General features: G+C 36.2%; 1 protein-coding gene across 1 annotated transcript; it reads left to right on the top strand.

Annotated features, from left to right (window-relative positions):
* The first annotated feature begins 633 nt into the window (after positions 1-633).
* DTWD1 (DTW domain containing 1) lies at positions 634-19442 on the top strand. The gene is made up of 5 exons (XM_055538017.1): positions 634-728; positions 5188-5506; positions 9622-9765; positions 11968-12217; positions 19113-19442. The coding sequence occupies exons 2-5, from the start codon at positions 5243-5245 to the stop codon at positions 19358-19360; spliced, it is 906 nt and encodes a 301-aa protein (XP_055393992.1). The 5' UTR covers positions 634-728; positions 5188-5242; the 3' UTR covers positions 19361-19442.
* The last annotated feature ends 451 nt before the right edge of the window (positions 19443-19893 follow it).

The raw sequence follows: 19893 nt of genomic DNA, 5'->3' as shown, positions 1-19893 counted from the left end.
TTGGGGTGGGGGAAGGAAAAATGGTTTAATAATCTATCCGCATACTACGCTTAATTTCAGATTGGAAAAGTGCACAAAGTAGTCCCGACTCTGTGTGAGTTTGTAGTTTTAAAGTAGACCTCATTATCAAATACAATTTTTCAAACAGCTTTCATTACTATACAGCATACGAACTACTTCTCTGGACACAGCCATTAAAAATTTTTTAAAAAGTAATAGAACAAAGTTCTCACTAAAATATTTTAGGGATTGGCAAATGGGAAAGTGTTCTGTAGGAATAGCATTTTTCACAACACACTGCAACTACACCTTGATAGTATATTTCGAGAACCGCGTCCTCCTTCCGCGGTCCCGGCCAGTCTCAGGAGGGAGCTCAGCGCAGCGCTGGCGGGATGTGAGGCCAGGCCTCACGGAGCAGGGTCTTGGTTCTCTATCACTTCTCTCCGGAAAAGGGTGACACCACAAAAAAAAAAAAAAAAAAAAAAAAGCTGGGGCGGGACTTTGCCTCTAACCCCTCACGGCGGTTCTCCCCGCCCGTTACCTTTGCCAGCGGAACCCGCGCTGAGCCCGGGCCTAGCAACGGCCTTAGCAACGTCCGGGCTCCTCCCTCTGGTGTCGCCCGGAAAGCGCTCCGCCGCGGCCAGGCCGGACCAGGGCCGGGCGAGCACCTCGGGCTCCGGCGGAGCGGAAGACGCGTGGAGCTGTGCGAGGACTCGCGGGTTGTGCAGGTCTGAGTCCCACTCTGATCCCTCGTGCCGGTCTCAGCGCTTCTGTGGGGACCGGGGTCTGGCCGCAGCCCGGCAGCTGCGGGAGTGGACGCTCCTTGGCCGGGCCCCGGTGGAGGTCTTGCTGGGTGTCGCTTGTGAGTGGGGCCTTGGTCCCTGTGCGGCCGCTAGCATATTTAAAGTCTTGTGGGCCCTTTGGGGAAAGGGCGTCCAAATTTTTCCTCAAAAAAAGTTTTTTTTTTTTTTTCTTTTTTTACCCCTAACAACTATTTTCAGTGCAGTCTGGCCCAAGAAAAGTCTGTTCAGGCAAAGTTAGTCCACTAGGTACCCTATTTTTTATTTTTCAGTGTTTGGAGTGATTTGCGGGACACTGGTTATCACTGAAGGAGAAAATTAGTGCAGGCATAGTGTGCCATGCAGTGTATTTAAAGTTTTAAGGTTATAAATAGGTAATAAGCAAAGAGGCTGCCCTTAAGTCTGAATTATTTCTTGGAAATGTAGGACAAGTCAGGAGGTTTATTAACACTGCGAGGTGCCAATTCCATGAAGTTGGATGATAAAATCACTGCTTGATTCAGAACCACAATATTTAAAATTTACTTCTCTCTAAACCCCAGTGTACTATGAAAAACTAAGGCAAGACAGTCTCTACCACAGGATGTGGTACGTGTGTGTGTGGGGAGTGGTGGTGAGGAGGGCACAGGCTGTGAGCCTGTAGGAAAAAGGTGTTACCTTGAATCTTTAACAGTAGACCATTGGACCTGTACCTATGACCAGGTTCTTAAAAATAGGAAAATAAAATTTAAGTGGGTTTTATTTGGTACTGTTACGATCCAAAGTACAGGATAAGGAGTTTGTATAATGTTCCATTGCTGTGCTGTGTGATCACTCGTGTCCCACTCTCTGTGACCCCATGGACTGTAGCCTGCCAGGTTCCTCTGTCCGTGGGACTTTCCAGGCAAGAATACTGGAGTGGGTTGCTATTTTCTCCTCCAGGGGATCTTTCTGACCCAAGAATTGAACTCCTGTCTCCTGCCTGGGGATGGGGGGTGGGGGTAGGAGTTAACTTATTTGTAACTAGGAGTCTTTTGCTTTATTATTTTGGAAAAACAAGAAAAAAATCTGCTAGGCTGCAGATTACAGGTAAAGGTTGTCAGATACTTCAGTAGCAGTTGCATAGTGAATGCTTCTTTTTCATAATGGTTTTGATTTAGTTAAGTATTTGTTGAATTCCTCATTCTGGAATTGCAGAGTGAAGGATTCTACTCTTGGGGAGTTGACTACTACTAGGAAGGATAGCTTAACTAAAAGGTAACTCCAAATTAAAATACATTTTCCCGTGTTAAATATCTGGAACTAGTAATAAGCACATAAAAGCAAAGAGGTGAAGAGATTGCAATGGGCCATCTAGAATCCTGACTTTGAGACTAAAAATACAGGATTATATGCAAGGTAGAATTGGTACAACTTGATTGAGTAATTAATTTGTGTGGTAAAGAGGGTAGAAAGAGAAAAAAATTAATTTGTTTTCAACCCAAGTTGCAAAATGACAGGTGCATATCTAGGTAAAAATATTTGTTAGTTCCTTAGGAACGAAGTCTTTTTATGTTCTCAGTAACCCCCACAACTCCACTTGTATTTATCACACATATTTGATGTTAAGATGTATGCTCTGAAAGTTTTGAATCATTGTGTGTGCAATAAATGATTTGTACACATTAGAAACAGGTTGTTGATTAGGTCAGGATGGATCCCGGTTCATATGGTTTTAGAGACCTTTGGAGGGAGCTCCCCATGACTTAGAACGGCAGGCCTCCTCTGTAGCCACCTTATCTACATGTGAGAGTGTTTAGGGAAGGCAAGGCAGGGAGCCATAGACCTTTCCCTTGCACCGTCTCAGGGTGTTTGTGTTGTTTGATTTTTGTAGAGAAAGGACTTACAGGCTCTGCTAATTTGGGGCCTCCCTGTTGGCTCAGCTGGTGAAAAACCTGCCTGCCAATGCCGGAGATGCAAGAGATGTAGGTTCGATCCCTGGGTCAGGAAGACCTCCTAGTGGCAACCCACTCTAGTATTCTTGCTTGGGAGATCCAGTGGACAGAGGACCCTGGCGGGCTACAGTCCATGGGGTTGCAAAAGAGTTGGACACGTCTGAATGACTAAACAACAAAAAAATTCATTTAGCTATATGGACAGACTGCCAAGTGGAATCCATGAGGATTTTTCTGAGGCATCTCAGGAGGAGTGCGCTTTGAGGCTCCAGAAAAACTCACCAGCAGTTTTCCATTAAACGTCAAGCAACTACATTGACTTTCATGACACCGTTGGGAACTGCATAGTTCCCCACTAATGCTGGGCCCTATAGTGGCACATGCAAATCCCTGCATAGCTACTGAAATACCCAGGGAAGTGGAGTCAAATTGAATTAGACCACTCCAATTGCTTTTTTAGGATGAGCCCATGATCTGGATAACTCAAGACTATTGCAGCCTAAAAATGTTTTTAAGAACCTCAGGTAACAGTAAAACAAAGCCAAACCAAGAGGATTTAGGGACCAATTAGTTTCCTGAGTTCAGTGATGAGACCTCCATTGGCTTGTGAGAATTGACCTTTTGTTGGCCAGAGAAGGATTTGTGACTCTGATTTCTGGAGATTAATAGGATCTCTTCCTAGATTTTTAAGCCTTCTCCTGTTCTCCGAATGACTTTTTGATCTTAGCGAAGATGTCTTTACCTAGATTTGTAGATGGACTATAGAATCTAACCTGCAAACCATCTGAAATTGTGTGCAGAATACTGCATCTTTAAGTGCATTTACTAGAGAGAAGGTCAAAGACTCTCACGCAGTCTTAAAAGGATCTGAGCCTCAAGGAAAGGTAACAGCTTAATATCCTGCACTCTCCCAGTCATTGAGGGCATACTGACAAAGATAAAAGTCATTTTTATGAAGATGATTTGGAGTAGAGGTCACATAATGTTTTCCATTCATGAGGCAAGAGGAGGGATGGGACAATCATTTTTAAATATCACTTTGTCCTAGCAACCCAAAATGTAAACCCTTACCTAATCAGTACACATCAAAAATATTTATTGTATTTTGGCTTTCCCCTTGGATAAATTTGGCAAGTATATTTTACTTTTCCTTCAATGACCAACATCTTTTTTCTTTGCCTTTCTTTATTGGGTCCCAAGTTCCCTGGCATTTACAATCTCTAAAAAACTCCTGATGACTGATTAAATTAGTATCACTAACTTCTTGTTAGTAAATTATATTGTGTATTATGTTCCACTGGACTCTTTGTTCACTTTCATTTTGGGAAACCACAAAAAGTTCCCTGTTTCTGTCACAGCATTTCTCCTCTCAGTGTTTGTACTTGAAGTGCCTGGAGTCTCATAGTTAAACACCACAATACCATAAGACTTTAGGTTATGAGAATCATTTTACAGCTCTGGAATGCATATCAAATTAAGAGGGCCCCAGTCTCTTTTTCCCTCTAAGCATATTGTGCTTACAAAGTATTTGAATAACAGTTTTGGCAACCATCATCCTCCTTTGAACGAAATATTTAAATGAGAAAGCCACTTTACTATTTTATCTCTAGACCTGAAGACTGAATGGTGTATATTTTTGAAAGCAATATGAATTCTTAGAATGGGTGAACACTGATGTTACTCTGTAAAATTTTAACATTTATAAGATTACACTTTAATCTTTATGTATATGCCTTTATATTTTTATAGGCATATGTTTCACCTTTTGAGATATTTAAAAAATTATAATTGGTAGTGGATGCCTCTCATTTTAATGGATGTTTAGTTATATTTTTATGTGTGTTTTAATTTATGTTGGAGAGAATTACATCTTTTAGAACATAACCAGCTAAATTTTACTGATTTCACCTTGCATTTTTTTCAAGGTTCAGACTGAGAATTGATGTCATGTCAGAGTGTAATTTGATGTCATATAATAACAAGTGAAAGTCAGAGCTTGCAGGGTTGAATACATTCCTGGCTGATACTAACATAAAAACATTACATTCCTAATATAGAGCAAAAGTACTGTTTCTGGAGCAAAAATAGTCACTGAGAAATAAAATGTTTGGACCTAAACTTTATATTTGAAATAATTTTGCTGGGAGACAACCTTCCTATTTTTATGGAGGGACTAGCTGTAAAGGGTCTACCCTGGAGAATCCCAGGGATGGGGGAGCCTGGTGGGCTGCCGTCTATGGGGTCGCACAGAGTCGGACACAACTGAAGCAACTTAGCAGCAGCAGCAGCAGCTTTAAAGGGTAATTTTTTTTTAGTTTATTGCTTTTTAATATTATATCTTAAAGCATGCTAATCTAGTGGTTTAAAAACTTATTAACATTTGTTAGTAAATACTAAAGTCAGCACACAGTTGTGAATTAAACAGTGAGTGAAATGTTTTGTTTTTTATTTTGCCCCCCACTTTTTTTTTCTAGTGCACCTACAATATATGTTTTAGAAATAAAAGTTAAATTTTGATTTGAATGAAAAATGTCTCTCAATACACCTATATTTCTCAAAGAAAGGGAAGAAGATACTTCAAAATTTGTGGAAATACAGCAGTCACAAACTACATGCATAGCTGCAGAAGATCCTCTTCAAAACTTATGCTTAGCATCTCAAGAAGTTCTTAAAAAAGCTCAGCAAAATGGAAGATCAAAATGTCTCAAGTGTGGTGGTTCAAGAATGTTCTACTGCTATACATGTTACGTCCCAGTTGAAAATGTACCTGTTGAACAGATACCACATGTGAAGGTTGGTGAGAAATTTAATTGTTTGAAAGTAGGAGAATTGATTTTAAAAACACATCTGATATATCCCTATTCTAATATAACTGATAAGCTTGATAAATGACATCATTATGAAAATTAATTAATAGAAAGTTTAATCCTGTAGACCTGTAAACCTATTTTCCCCCCCCTTGTTTCTAGAAAAAGAGACATACATTGCTGAAACACTTGCGTATAAGATGAATACTGTTGTTTTTAATGAAATCAGTTACTTTTTAAAATAAATGATTATAATTCCTTACAGCATAGAAAAAATGTGGTATAAACTCGAAAACTACAAGAGACAAGTTTACAGGCTGCATGAAGGAGCTTCAAAAACCACCTCAGGGCCTTGGACTGCCCTTGAGAAGAAAACATATTCTGAAGGAAGTAGGGTTGATATTTGCTTAGGCAGAATTGTGAGTTTAGCCTCATTCTATATGTGGAGACGGAGCACATGTCAGTGACCAAAACTAAACTAAGCTGAAATTGAAAAGACTAAGGCCTGCTCATTGGGCTGTGTTATGGTGATTTAACGCCAGATTTAAACAAGTTGATTTGAATTGATTGCTTACCTTATACTTTTTGTTGCCTATCAAGACTACTTTTGTATAGATCAACGGTCTGTAGACCATCATGTCTCTGTAATCAAAGACTTAGTTACGTATATGTTAACTTGTCTAACAGTGACTCAAACTTTAAGTTAAATGGTTTATGAAATTTGACTGCTGCCTATTAGGACCTTAAAGAGACCAAATTCTACACATGGATTCATTAGAACTTGCCAATAAGAAAATAAGTTTAATGTGATGATAAGGTTCATTTAAATTTTAGGTAAGAACAATACTTTGAAACACTCGTATATTGTTACTTGAATTGCATTTTAGCTTACATGTTACCTTGTCAAGTCCATGATCTGCTTAGGGGTCTAAAATGGAAAGTTTACTGGCCAAGAATAAGTAAGTATAGAATCCAGTAAGCTTTATAGTTACCTCAGAAAAACTGAGAGCTTGAGCACAATAATTCTTCTAAAGTCTGCATTGTTGTTCAGTCACTAAGTCTTGTTCAACTTTTTGACACCCCAGGCTCCTCTGCCCTCTACTCTCTCCTGGAGTTTGTTCAAATTCATGTCCATTGAGTTGGTGATGCTATCTAACCATCTCGTCCTCTGCTGCCCCCTTCTCCTTTATCTCCCTTCTCCCATTATCCCCATCTCTCATATAAGAAAGTTACATTTTGAAGTATAGTTTTGGAGGTATGAACAGAATCATTTCATCTTCTGTTTATATCATAGCCACATAAAGAAAATATCCCATTAAAAGTTTTATCTTAAGATATATTTTGTTCAAAATGATTGGTGATTGGAATAATAAAAGTTAATAATATAGGGCTAATATTTTTGTAGAAATTTAATAACTGAGTATTGTTTTTTAAATCCATGACCTAATGTCCACTATTTTAATGAAATGGCTAAAACACTATACCAAGAGTTTGATCAACTCTAAATGGCCTACTGGATGGCGCAAAATTTTCTGGAGTGTTTTATTTTAATTACCATACATAAAATTTTGTGTTACTACATAGTAATAAAAAAATCTAAAAAATTTTCTAGTTTCGACTTTATTTTTACAAATTGTTCAGCATTTGCTTTTAGATAGCCTGCTTTGGAAAGGAAGATGACTAAATAATGAGTAAGTACCTCCCAAGCTATAAATTTTACTCTAGGAATTAAATTCATTAATATATATCTTTTTAATGCAGAAGAAAAATTTTTTAATGTCATGACAAATTCATTAATTTTTTTAAAAGTCATGACAAATTTTTTTTTTTTAAGGCGAGAAAAGGTCATCAGATGAAAGCTTCATCTTTATTAGAGTACTAGAATTGAAAAGATTATCTTTGCAAAGGTTGATAATCACATGGAAAAAGGCTAGAGTTTTCTGCTAATTGTATTTTGATAAATATGGGTAGAAAGTTTTGTGGTAAGTCTCTCATAGGAAACATAGATGTTAGAGAACAGATTGATGGTCTTTAAATGTTTGAAAACCAAACATCTCTACTTGAACTGAGTCTGGTCAACTTTAGTAGTATTACTCTGTACCCTGTCATTGTTTAAGATATATCTTCTTTTAAAATGTGTGAACTAGAGCACAAACATATATTTCTGTATTTCCATGACTTGACCTGTGTCTGGGCTTTCATAGTATAATTTTCAGGCTTACTCAGGGAAAACTAAAGATACCTGGATTGGCTCCAAAAATACTTCTTGAGCACAGATATTACATAACTGTTTGATACTTGTAGATGTTAGTCCATGATATGCTAGTTTCATGATTTGTGAAATACATTAGTAACTTTCAGTCCTGCATTCTTGATTTAAATGATGTCCTTCAGATATAGCCAACTGATCAGAAATGTTGGTCATTGCCTTTGAAATTTTCAGCTCTATTCATCAGCTGTATAAGAAAGTTGGTTTTATTGGTATTAGAATACTTTGTCATGATCTGCTTTCTTTTTTTTTTTTTCTCCTTTCTTCTTTCCTGCCTTCCCTGAACTAAGGTAATGCTGAGCTGCTACTGAAAGGCCCTTGGGGAAAGGGAATGTAGAGTAGCATCAGCTGGGATTGAGTTTCATGAGGAAAGTCTGATGTAGAGTTCAGCCAGAGGTAGACTGATGTAAAATCATTTGTGAACTGCCTACTTAAATGGTAAATTTTCTATCACTCGAAGTTGATTTGATGTTTTGAAGCTGTTGCCTTCAAATTATAAATGATCACTAGGCCTAAGTGAGAAGGTAGGAGACATTGGGTTTGAAAGCCTGGATTGAAAACTAGGAATGTTTTCAATGTTATCTGGGATGTTTATGGCCCTTCTAGGATATATAGCTTCCTTTTTCCACATAATGCAAACTAACCTATAGTAGATCAGTAGTTGCCTAGGACTGTGGGTGGGAGTTGATGAGGTAAGGGGAAGGAGGAAGACACAAGAAGACTTTTGGGGATGATGGATATGTTCATTAGCTTTATTGTGGTGATGAAGTCAAAGGTGTAGCATATATTAAAACTCATTTGATTGTACACTTCAAATATGTGCAGTTTATTGTTTCAATCCTATCTCTTTAATAAATCTGTTCTAAAAAAACAAGATAGTTTTGTACTCCAGGCTAAATAGCTGTTGCCCCAGAGTAAATACCTAGAATGTTGCCTTTTAGTGTGGGCTGGGAGCTGGAACAGTACTTATCATAACAAATAAATCATTTGAACTCTACAGTGAAAAATCTGTCCTAGAGAGAGAATTTCTCATATGATGGGAGAGATATGACTTGGCTTCTGTTTTCATAGTCATGGCTGAAGGCAGGATTCATACAAGCATTATACAGAAAACTAAACCAAATAAGTCAGCAAAATAATAGAAAAATCTATCTTAAACAATTTGCAAGACAATATTATTTTTGCATGTAGATATGACATAATTCATAGTAATTAAATAATGAAACTAAGGAAAATAGGCAAAATGATTTTTAAAAGTTATTTTTTATAAAGAGTATACCTCCTGGAACCATTCTGTTAACTCTTTTTCCAATTAATAAATAATTTCACATGCTGAGAATCATGATGTTAACATTAAAAGATAATGCCTTTGACCTCAAAAGATGTTTTGAGGAACAAAATTTTAACTTGAATTTTAGATCTAAAACTTCTGCCTGAGCTTATATTTCTTTTTAATATAAAATTAACAGACCTGAAAGTTTATAGGAATTATATAAAATGTTCTTGACACAGATATTTGAATGCAAGGAATAGGACTCAGTCCAATGTGACAAATGAATATGACATTGGAACATTGCTATAAGAGTCTGTTAAATGAGTTGAAAATAGTTCTAGTACATGATTAACAGTATTGAGAAATAAATTTGTGTTTGCTTTATGACTTAACTAGTCTTAGTATTCTGTTCTAAAAAAGTATGACTTTCAAACTATAAGTGTATTTATAGGAACTTAGTGTGAGCTTGCTGTTTAAGCTTTAAAGACCATTTTTAATAACATAAAAATTAGAATTTTCTATTTTTTTTGTTCATTTTTCTTTTTTCTCTAAATTTTAGCTACCATTGAAGATTGACATCATTAAACATCCGAATGAAACAGATGGCAAAAGCACTGCTGTACATGCAAAACTCTTAGCACCTGAATTTGTAAATATTTACACATATCCATGTATTCCAGAATATGAAGAAAAGGACCATGAAGTAGGCAGCTTATTTTTTTTTTTTTTACAGCTTTTCACAATGAATCTAAATATGAATTTTAAACTCCCTTGCCTTTCTAAACTTACTTGAACATAATTTAATATTTAATAGTCTTGGGTTAACCTTCTGTAGCACTTAACAACATATAGTTTACTTCATTAGTATCTTATAAGAGCAAATGATCCTAGATGTTAGGCTTTTTTGAGTCTCTCTTTCCACTTTTACTAGTTTGCATTATTTCTTCCAATTTTTACTCTTTGCTAGTATTACTAGACCTGCTTTTACTTTTCTCCTTTTTCCATTCTTGTTTATACACTACACGTAAAAACGCTAATTTGATACAAACTGAGAAACCAGATTACAAATGTTGAAATTTCTCCAGAAGAAAAAAAGAAAGACTAAGCTAGAAGGATTTTTAGAAATCCTTTCTAAATTAAAAGCTTTAGTACATGGCTTTTGTGATATTTATTTTGGCTACTCAGAGGCCTTCCTTGCTCATTTCTAGATTCTTAATGGATTTTCACCTAGTTGAAATGGTCACATTAGTGACAACAGGTCCTTACAGCTGGTCTTGTTGAAAAGTGATGTTGCTATAGATCTCAAAAAACTAGGCCTTCAATACTTCTGAAAGAAACATAAACACCTCTAGGTCTCTTGGGAGAACTTTTGTTGGTATGGTAAATCTAGAAAGAAAAAATCAATGCATTCGTTTGTTTAAGAAAGAACTTGGTAAGTTTTTCCTTTCCTATCAATATATTGTAATTTTTGGTTGAATTTATATAGAAAGTTGTGTTTGTAAATGATATCTGAGTTTGGGATCTAGGAATATATTTGTATTTCCTTCTTTGATCAGCTAGATATCATGTCAGTTACATAGAACATAGTGCTAGGTAATATCAAAAGACATGATGTGCTTATAATCTAAGAAAACTAAGAAGCCCTGAACTTGCGGGAAAAGTAGGTGTGCATTGTGAGCGTCTGAAAAACTTTATAACGTTGAAGTTTATAAATTTAAGATTTTAAATTTTAATATTTATTTTTCATATTAAAAATGATAATCTCCACTCAAAAATCTTTGGAAATACGGAAAAATATGGAGGATAAATACCCATGATTCTATCAACATTTATTCATTTACCAAATATTTGCTGGGTGCCTGCTTTGTGTTAGGAGTTGTTCATACCTTGGAGGTTCTACAGTATATAAGGTCTCAGTAAAAATATGCTGAAAGAAAGGAAGTACCATAATTCACTGAGTAGTTCCTTAACAGTTAGATTTTTAAAGTTTTCACTGTAATAAACATACTTTAACATATATTCTGGGTATTGTGTGTATGTTTAGAATTATTAAGATAAATTTCCATAATTGAAATCTCATTTGGCTAGAGAGTATGAATATTTCAGGACTCTTGACTTATATTGCCAGATGGCTTTCACAGAGTTACGTTATTTAAACTTGACATCAGTAATGGCTTTAAAGGCTTATTACACTGTTTCCTCCAGAGAAGCCAATGGCACCCCACTCCAGTACTCTTGCCTGGAGAATCCCATGGATTGAGGAGCCTGCTAGGCTGCAGTCCATGGGGTCACTAAGAGTCGGGCACAACTGAACAACTTCACTTTCACTTTTCACTTTCATGCATTGGAGAAGGAAATGGCAACCCACTCCAGTGTTCTTGCCTGGAGAATCCCAGGAACGGGGGAGCCTGGTGGGCTACCGTCCATGGGGTCACACAGAGTCGGACACGACTGACGTGACATAGCAGCAGCAGCATACTGTTTCCTCACCAGCATTGGCTGTATCATTTGTTTTCTCTTTGCTTATTATATAGGTGAAGATGGTATTTAATTATCAAGCACTTTTCAATGGTTCTTTTACAAAGTACCCCATACTTTGCCTTTTGTCTTACAAAACATTATAGAGTTTAGTTTTTTTATGTAAGATACAATTAACCTGGTTTCTATCAATAAGTGAATAACTTATTTTAAAGTATAGAAGTATTTCTTGGTAGTATATTATGATTATAGGTTACTAGGGAAGAACCAAAAACTTTACCATATATGTATTAAAGAGGCACATATACTAAAACCTAATGCTTTTTTCTCAGATACTCAACATAGTTTTTCCTCTTGAAGTTTTAAGTCTGAATTTATTAATTTTGAAGATCATAGCACACTACTAACATAAGCTTCTTTGCTTTAGGTTGCACTTGTATTTCCTGGACCTAAGTCTGTTTCAGTAAAAGATATTTCTTTTCATCTGCAAAAAAAGAGTCAAAATAGCATTAGAGGCAAAAATGATGACCTTGATAAGCCATCCATTAAACGCAAGAAAACTGAAGAACAGGATTTGAATGACAGCAAGTGCAAAGACACAACACTGAAAAAAATTGTATTCATAGATAGCACCTGGAACCAAACAAACAAAATATTCACTGATGAGAGACTTCAAGGTAAATAAGAATAAAAATGTTGCATTTATTTTTTTGACTTTTCCTTCCCCCAGCTTTCACAAACTTCAAACCTACTGATGCATTTAAGAAGAGTTGCATTGCCACTTTTGCTTTATTTTTTCTTCTCTATTATATGCATCTGTGTGTACTTAGATACGTATATTTTTGGTTGAACCATCTGAAAGTAAGTTGCAGGCTTTACAGCGCATCACCCTTAAATATCTAAGTATACATCCTTAAGAATGGTGTAATTGCTATACCCTTATCACTATAAGAAAGTTAGCAAAGTTCTATAATCTTTAGTCCAAATTTACATTTCCCTAATTGACCCAAAAATATCTCTTGTAGCCTTTTTCCTCTGATACATCCTGTGAACTCAGATTCCATTTGGTTATTATGTCTCTTTAGTCTCTTTTAATGTAGAACAGTCCCCCTGTTTTTGCGTTTTATGACTTGGGCTTGTGTGACGAGGACAGATCAGTTGTCTGCTGGTTTTAATATTAGGTTCAGTTTAAATATTTTTGTAAGGATACTTCAGATAAGGATAAATCCATGGTTGTCTACAAAAATTCTACTTTATATATGTTGTTTTGATATAATTAATAATAGCATTCCCTTTCAGAAATGAAGCTGTTTAGGTGATTAGTTACCCTATTCGTAGCTAAAGTTGTATACATCAAGTAAGAGGACATGGTGTACCTTTAATAGGTGATTAGTTACCCTATTTGTAGCTAAAATTGTATACATCAAATAAAAGGACATTGTGTACCTTTTTCCATTACTGCTGATAATGTTAATTCCTTGATTAAAGCAGTGATTGCCAGATGTCTCCATTATAAAGTTTATTTTCTTTGTTGAAATTACTAGTACTCTGTGGGGTAATACTTTTAAGACACTGAACTATTTCCCAACTGCTTTTTACAAAGTGGTTTTAGTATTTATTGATATGTGTGTGTGTGTTAGTTACTCAGTTGTGTCCGACTCTCTGACCCCATGGACTGTGGCCACCAGGCTCCTCTGTCCATGGAAGAATTTCTTTCTCCCTCCAGGAAAGAATACTGGAGTGGGTAGCCATTCCGTTCTCCGGGGGGTCTTCCCGACCCAGGGTTTGAACCTGGTCTCTTGCATTGCTGACAGACTATTGCCTAAATCAGTAATTACATTAAGGATTACAAAAGGATGAAATTTTAATGTTATTATTTCTTCTACATTTGTTTGCTGGCATTCTTAAGTAAAGATGAGCTTTTCGTTTTTTCTCTCCTTTTTCCTCTCTCTCCCACAACCTCTTTTTGGGATCATTGTGGTCTTACGGATTTCCTTTTCATTCAGTATATTATAATCTATCATGATTGTATTCTTTTTGATGCCCAAATTGTCTAAAATTTTGCCATTGGGAACATTCAGGTCCTTTGTGGCATGGCCTCTTTAGTCTTTCTGGTACAACAAGGTGTCCCAAGTTCACTTGTACTTTTTTCCTGCCCCGGACCTAGAATTAATTGTTTGAAGGAACTATGGTTCTTTTAATGGGGAATGTTATTAGAAACCAAGATCTGATACATTTATTACTGCTTGTATATCATTGCTTCAGTGGACAGAGCCAAGAAAAATAAATAGCTATGTATTGAGTTCACATGAATAGTTCCAATTCAGATTTAACATTTCTTTCTTTTTTTTGTTTGTATATATTTCTTTAGAATGAAAAGCTTAGTTTCTAATAATTAATGGTTTAAAGAGTTGCTTTACTTGCCCAAATAACACAACTAATAATATGAAGAATATTACCTGTCTTGTTCGCTTGTTCCTTACTCAGTTCTTTAGGCTTTCTCAGTAGTTTTTTTAAAAGCTTTGGGTTTATTTCTGGCTCTTTGGTGGTTTTATTTGTATACCATATATGATTAGAGAGCAGGAAAGTTACCCAGTTGGTTTTAAGCAGTTTCCAAATCAGTTTCAAACTGGAAGAGCTTCTCCTGGGCAGTTATTAAAAATGTACATCATGTAGAAAAGAAAGTGTATGGCACTTTTTGGGATCTTGTGTTAATTAGTCTCAAGCTTAAGTGAATGACAATACTAGATTTAACTCACTTAATTTATATAGTTTATACCCCTTCAAAACATACATGTTAGTAAGATTTCTTTGTCATTCTGCTTCTCTCTGATTGGGTGTATGTGTGTGAGAAAGATAGACAGAGACAAAGAAATGGTGTATTTGTGTTCTTGTGTGTTTCTGTTCTTGTGTGTTTCTGTGTTTGGGAAGGGTGTATATATGGAGAGTGACTGCAAAAAGACGACAGAATAAGGTTTGTAATCTTATTGCTAATGTTTGATTGATGAAACCCTAAAACCCTGCTCTTTGGAGTATTGCCTGCCATATTCCCTTGAATAGTTACAGTTGCACGTTACCCAGTTTGAAGATTTTTCCTGAGCCATTTTCTTTAAAGTACCTTATATGGTAATGGAAAGGATCAAATGAAGAACATAAGTGGTATTAACACTTGAAAAAAATTATAAAGGGGATTATTGAGGTACAATTTAAATCTGTTAAGCCTTTGTGCTTAAGGCTTCAAATCACATTTGGACAAAAGTTTTCTGTTATTCATTCTCAGATCACATAGAAAGTATCATATATTTCAGTTCTGTGCTACATCAGAATTTTAAATGGATTTCTTAATTCCTTCAAAATCATGAAATAAACAGATTTCTAGAGTCAGTTTTTTCTGCATGTCCTACTTCAGCCCCTGTCCCTTCTGACTCCTCATTGCACCACAGAAACTGTTTAGGGCTCAGCATATTTATTATCTCTATATGTGTGTGAAATACCAGTTTCCAGATAAGCCAAGTTACTTCCACAAGAAACAACCCTTGTTTGTTATAAATCATTGCCGTTAGGTTTTAAAACATTTTATCATTTGATGGGATTAAGCTGAACAACCAACTCTAAATTTCTATTTAAGCCCTCAAATGTACTGTGTTAGAATGTTTCTGTTTCTCTTATTATGAATGCTGAGATTACAAATCCTCTTAACAATGTAACATACTCTTTTGCCAAACTTTACAGAGAAATAGCTGTGAATGTTTTACTGCTCTCAAAACAAAACATTTGAAGTTTGAGTGCCTAATTTAATCATGAAATGTAAGCCTGCAAGTGAAGAGTGGCATAATGTTCTTGAAGATTCATCATTGAAAGGCTTAGGGAATGCATTGGGGAAGGATGGTGTCTTTTTCTTGGGGAAGGAGTCCAAATTACTAAAACCAGCATTCATCTCACTTCAATAAGTGGTGCTGGGAAAACTGAACGGCAGCATGTAAAAGAATGAAATTAAAATATTCTCTAATACCATATACAATAATAAACTCAAAATGGATTAAAGACATAAATGTAAGACAGATACTAGAAAACTCCTAGAGGAAAACATACGTGGTACACATATACAAACATACACACAATAGAATACTACTCAGCCATTAAAAAAGAATGAAATCTTGCCATTTGCAGTAACATGGATGGACTTGGAGGGCATTATGCTAAGTGAAATAATGGAAAGACAAATATTGTATGATATCAGTTATATGTGAAATCTAAAAAAATACAAGGATATAATAAAAGAGATGCAGACTCACTGATGTAAAGAACAAGCTGATGAATACCAGTGAAGGAGGGGCAATATAGGGGTAGGAAAGTAAAAGGGACAAACTATAAAGTAAGCTATAAAGATGTATTGTATGGCACAGGGAATACAGCAAATATTTTATAATAACTATAAATGGGGTTGGAGAAGGCAATGGCACCCCACTCCAGCACTCTTGCCTGGAAAATCCCATGGACGGAGGAGCCTGGTAGGCTGCAGTCCATGGGGTCTCTAAGAGTCGGACAGGACTCAGCGACTTCACTTTCACTTTTCACTTTCATGCATTGGAGAAGGAAATGGCATCCCACTCCAGTGTTCTTGCCTGGAGAATCCCAGGGACGGGGGAGCCTCGAGGGCTGCCGTCTATGGGGTCGCACAGAGTCGGACACGACTGAAGCGACTTAGCAGCAGTAGCAGCAGCATAAATGGGGTATAACCTTTAAAAATTGTGAATCGCTATGTTGTACACTTGTAACTTATATAATATTGTACAACATACTTTCAATTAAAAAAAGATTTGCTTTTTTTAGATTATTAGTTTTTCTTTTTTTTTTTTGACTTGTAGTTTTCTCAGGACTCAAATTTTAAACTCACCATTTTGTTTCTAAGATTGTAGCTATAGTTTACTCATTTTCACTACTGTGTGATGTATGATTGTGTGAATATACTGAGGTTTATTCAGTCGTCTGTTGATGAAACAATTTAATTATTTCTGGTTTTTGCTACAGCACTACTATGTGCTACTATTACACACAGTGCTACTATGAACATTCTTGCACATGTGCAAGCTTCCTCTAGGAAACATACCTAGAACTGGAATTGCTGTTTTGTTACGTATAAGAATGTTCAGTCTTACAGGACGATGCCAACTATTTTCCAAAGCGTGGGTATACAAGTTTATACTCCCATCATTAATGTGCAAGAATTCCTATCAGTTCATAATGCCTCCTACCATTGTGTCGTCAAATGTTGGATACTTGCCAATAGAGTGGGTATAATATGGTATCTGGTTGTAGTCATAATTTACCTTTCACTAATGACTAATTGGGTTGAGCATCATTTTGTTTGCTTATTTGGCCGTACAGTACTCTTGCCTGGAAAATCCCATGGATGGAGGAGCCTGGTAGGCTGCAGTCCATGAGGTCACTAAGAGTCGGACACGACTGAGCGACTTCACTTTGCCTTCTCACTTTCGTGCATGAATGGCAACCCATTCCAGTATTCTTGCCTGGAGAATCCCAGGGACGGGGGAGCCTGGTGGGCTGCCATCTGTGGGGTCGCACAGAGTCAGACACGACTGAAGTGACTTAGCAGCAGCAGCAGCAATCCTGTTCTGTGAAATATCTATGTCCATTTTTCTAGTGTTTTGTTTGTCTTATTGATTTGTAGGAATTCTTTATATATTCTAGAATATACATACTTAGGTTTTGAAATATCTTCATGCAGTCTCTGACTCATCTTCTAAATTTCTTAATGGTATCATTGAAGAACTGAAATTCTTAGTGTGGAATTTATCCATCTTTCATGTTTTAGCACTTTTTTCCTTTTAAAAATCTCTCTCTTTCACCATGACAAGGCTGTGATCCAAAAGATGCTTGCTTCTTGAAAGGAAAGCTATGATAAACCTAGACAGCATATTAAAAAGCAGAGACATCACTTTGCCAACAAAGGTCCGTATAGTCAAAGCTATGGTTTTTCTAGTAGTCATGTTCGGATGTGAGAGTTGGACCATAAAGAAGACTGAGTGCCAAAGTATTGATGCTTTCGAATTGTGGTGCTGGAGACTTTTGAGATTCCCTTGGACTGCAAGGAGATCAAAACAGTCAATCCTAATAATAATCCTAATAATAAAGGAAATCAATCCTGAATATGCATTGGAATGACTGATGCTGAAGCTGAAGTTCCAATACCTTGGCCACCAGATGCGAAGAGCCGACTTATTGGTAAAGATTCTGATGCTGGGAAAGATTGAGGGCAAAAGGAGAAGGGGGCAGTGGAGGATGAGATGGTTGGATGGCATCATCAACTCAATGAACATGAATTTGAGCAAACCCCATGAGATAGTGAATGACAGAGAAGCCTGGCATGCTGCAGTCCATGGGGTCACAAAGAGTAAGACTTTACTCTTAGCAACTGAACAACAACAACAACAGATGTCAATTGTGTTTTTCCCTTTTCAATTATTATGCATGTAATTAATTTATTGTTTTTGTAGTATTGTGTTAACTAAGACCTTGAGTGCAGTATTGAATGGAAGCCTTGTGGAGGTCATTCCTATTGTGTTACATTCTGATGACCATTGTCTTTTAAATGGCAGGTTTAGTCAGTTTATATTTGCTGTGAGTATTGATTTAGAATAAAATATGATTTTTTAAAAGCAAATTTTATTGTGAGTCTCAGTACTGGTCTAAGGTGCTAAAAGCCTTCTGAGTTTGTATGTTGACATCTGAGTTGTAAGAGATGAGAGTGAAAGTGAAAGTGGCTCAGTCATGTCCGACTCTTTGTGACCTCATGGACTGTACAATTTATGGAATTCTCTAGGCCAGAATACTGGTGTAGAGCCTTTCCCTTCTCCAGGGGATCTTCCTAAACCAGGGATCGAACCCAGGTCTCCCACATTGCAGGCAGGTTCTTTACCAGCTGAGCCACAAGGGAAGCCCAAAAGATGAGAGTACTATTGTAAGATTTCATGAGTCATTTCCTCTTTAAATATTTAGGAGCACAGCATTAGCTGACTGTGTCCCCAAGGCTCTGAAACACAGATGTGACAGCTAATGAAACAGCTCTAGGTACTCTGTACATGAAGAGAGAGCCAAAAAGTGATCATCCAGTAGCTTTAACAGTATTAAGAACCGTTAACCTGCCGATCTGGTCTCAGTGAGTTTCAGAATGAATGATGTCTTAAAAATGTCAATTTATCAAGGAAATGAAACTCTTCTGAAAATTGGTGAACTTAGTCCTGTCACAGGTTAAAGTGAAAAAAGACATTGGTAAATAGATGACAGAGATGACCATCTTAAATGTTAACCACTTGTAACCCATTGGTGTAAGGTCTGAGACTTACAGATAACTGTCATGGATAATATTTCATCCTGTGTTTTGTATTGCTTCTGTATATATCTTAATACATTTGAGAAAATACCCTGTTTGGAATTGGGATTGAAGAAGTCTAAAAAAAGAATCCTTAAAATAATTAAGGGAAATCATTATTGTACCATACTCTGTGGTTAACAAGAAATACCTATATATTTCTTATTTGTTTTTGGCAGGGTTGCTACAAGTTGAGTTGAAAACAAGAAAAACTTGCTTTTGGCGCCATCAAAAAGGAAAGCCAGATACCTTCCTTTCCACAATTGAAGCCATTTACTACTTTTTGGTAGACTATCATACTGATATATTAAAAGAGAAATACAAAGGACAATATGATAATCTTTTATTTTTCTACTCTTTTATGCACCAGTTGATAAAGAATGCCAAGTGCCCTGGAGACAAGGAAACAAGAAAACTTACCCATTAGTTTTTTCAAAAAAGTTACTTATGTAATTTTATTTTGCTAAAATCAATAAAATTATAATTGTGCTTTGTTTATTCCTAGGAAATATTCATGTGTAATGTCGATAAGACCACTTGAAAAAGTAAGGTTTTATTTATTTTACTTCATATTTTTTTAAATGAAGATATTTCTAAGGGAATTTTCAGAGATAGTGTTGACCGAAAAATTCATTTCAGAAGTCACTTGCTCAAGTTTGGCAGATCTAAATTTTATTACTATATTTTAATATAATTGTTATTTTATATCTATGTGATGTAATTAGATATTTCTTTAGAGATCTTCATATCTTTCCACCTATACTCACAGAATCTCCTCAAGTAATTTGCTCAAGGTTGATGGCAAACCTGGGCAGAACTAGAATTGTAGCTCCAGTCCATAGGGCTGTTTCTTTAAGTCCATATTGCCTGTGATGGACTTTTTTTTTTTTTAATCTGCATCGTTTTTAAGGCAGAATTGTTAATAATCATGTCCTGTCTTAGGGATGGACATATGACCCA

The sequence above is a fragment of the Bubalus kerabau genome, chromosome 10, assembly GCF_029407905.1.
Source record: "Bubalus kerabau isolate K-KA32 ecotype Philippines breed swamp buffalo chromosome 10, PCC_UOA_SB_1v2, whole genome shotgun sequence".
Classification (NCBI taxonomy): domain Eukaryota; kingdom Metazoa; phylum Chordata; class Mammalia; order Artiodactyla; family Bovidae; genus Bubalus; species Bubalus kerabau.
This window is presented reverse-complemented; position numbering and strand designations above follow the sequence as displayed.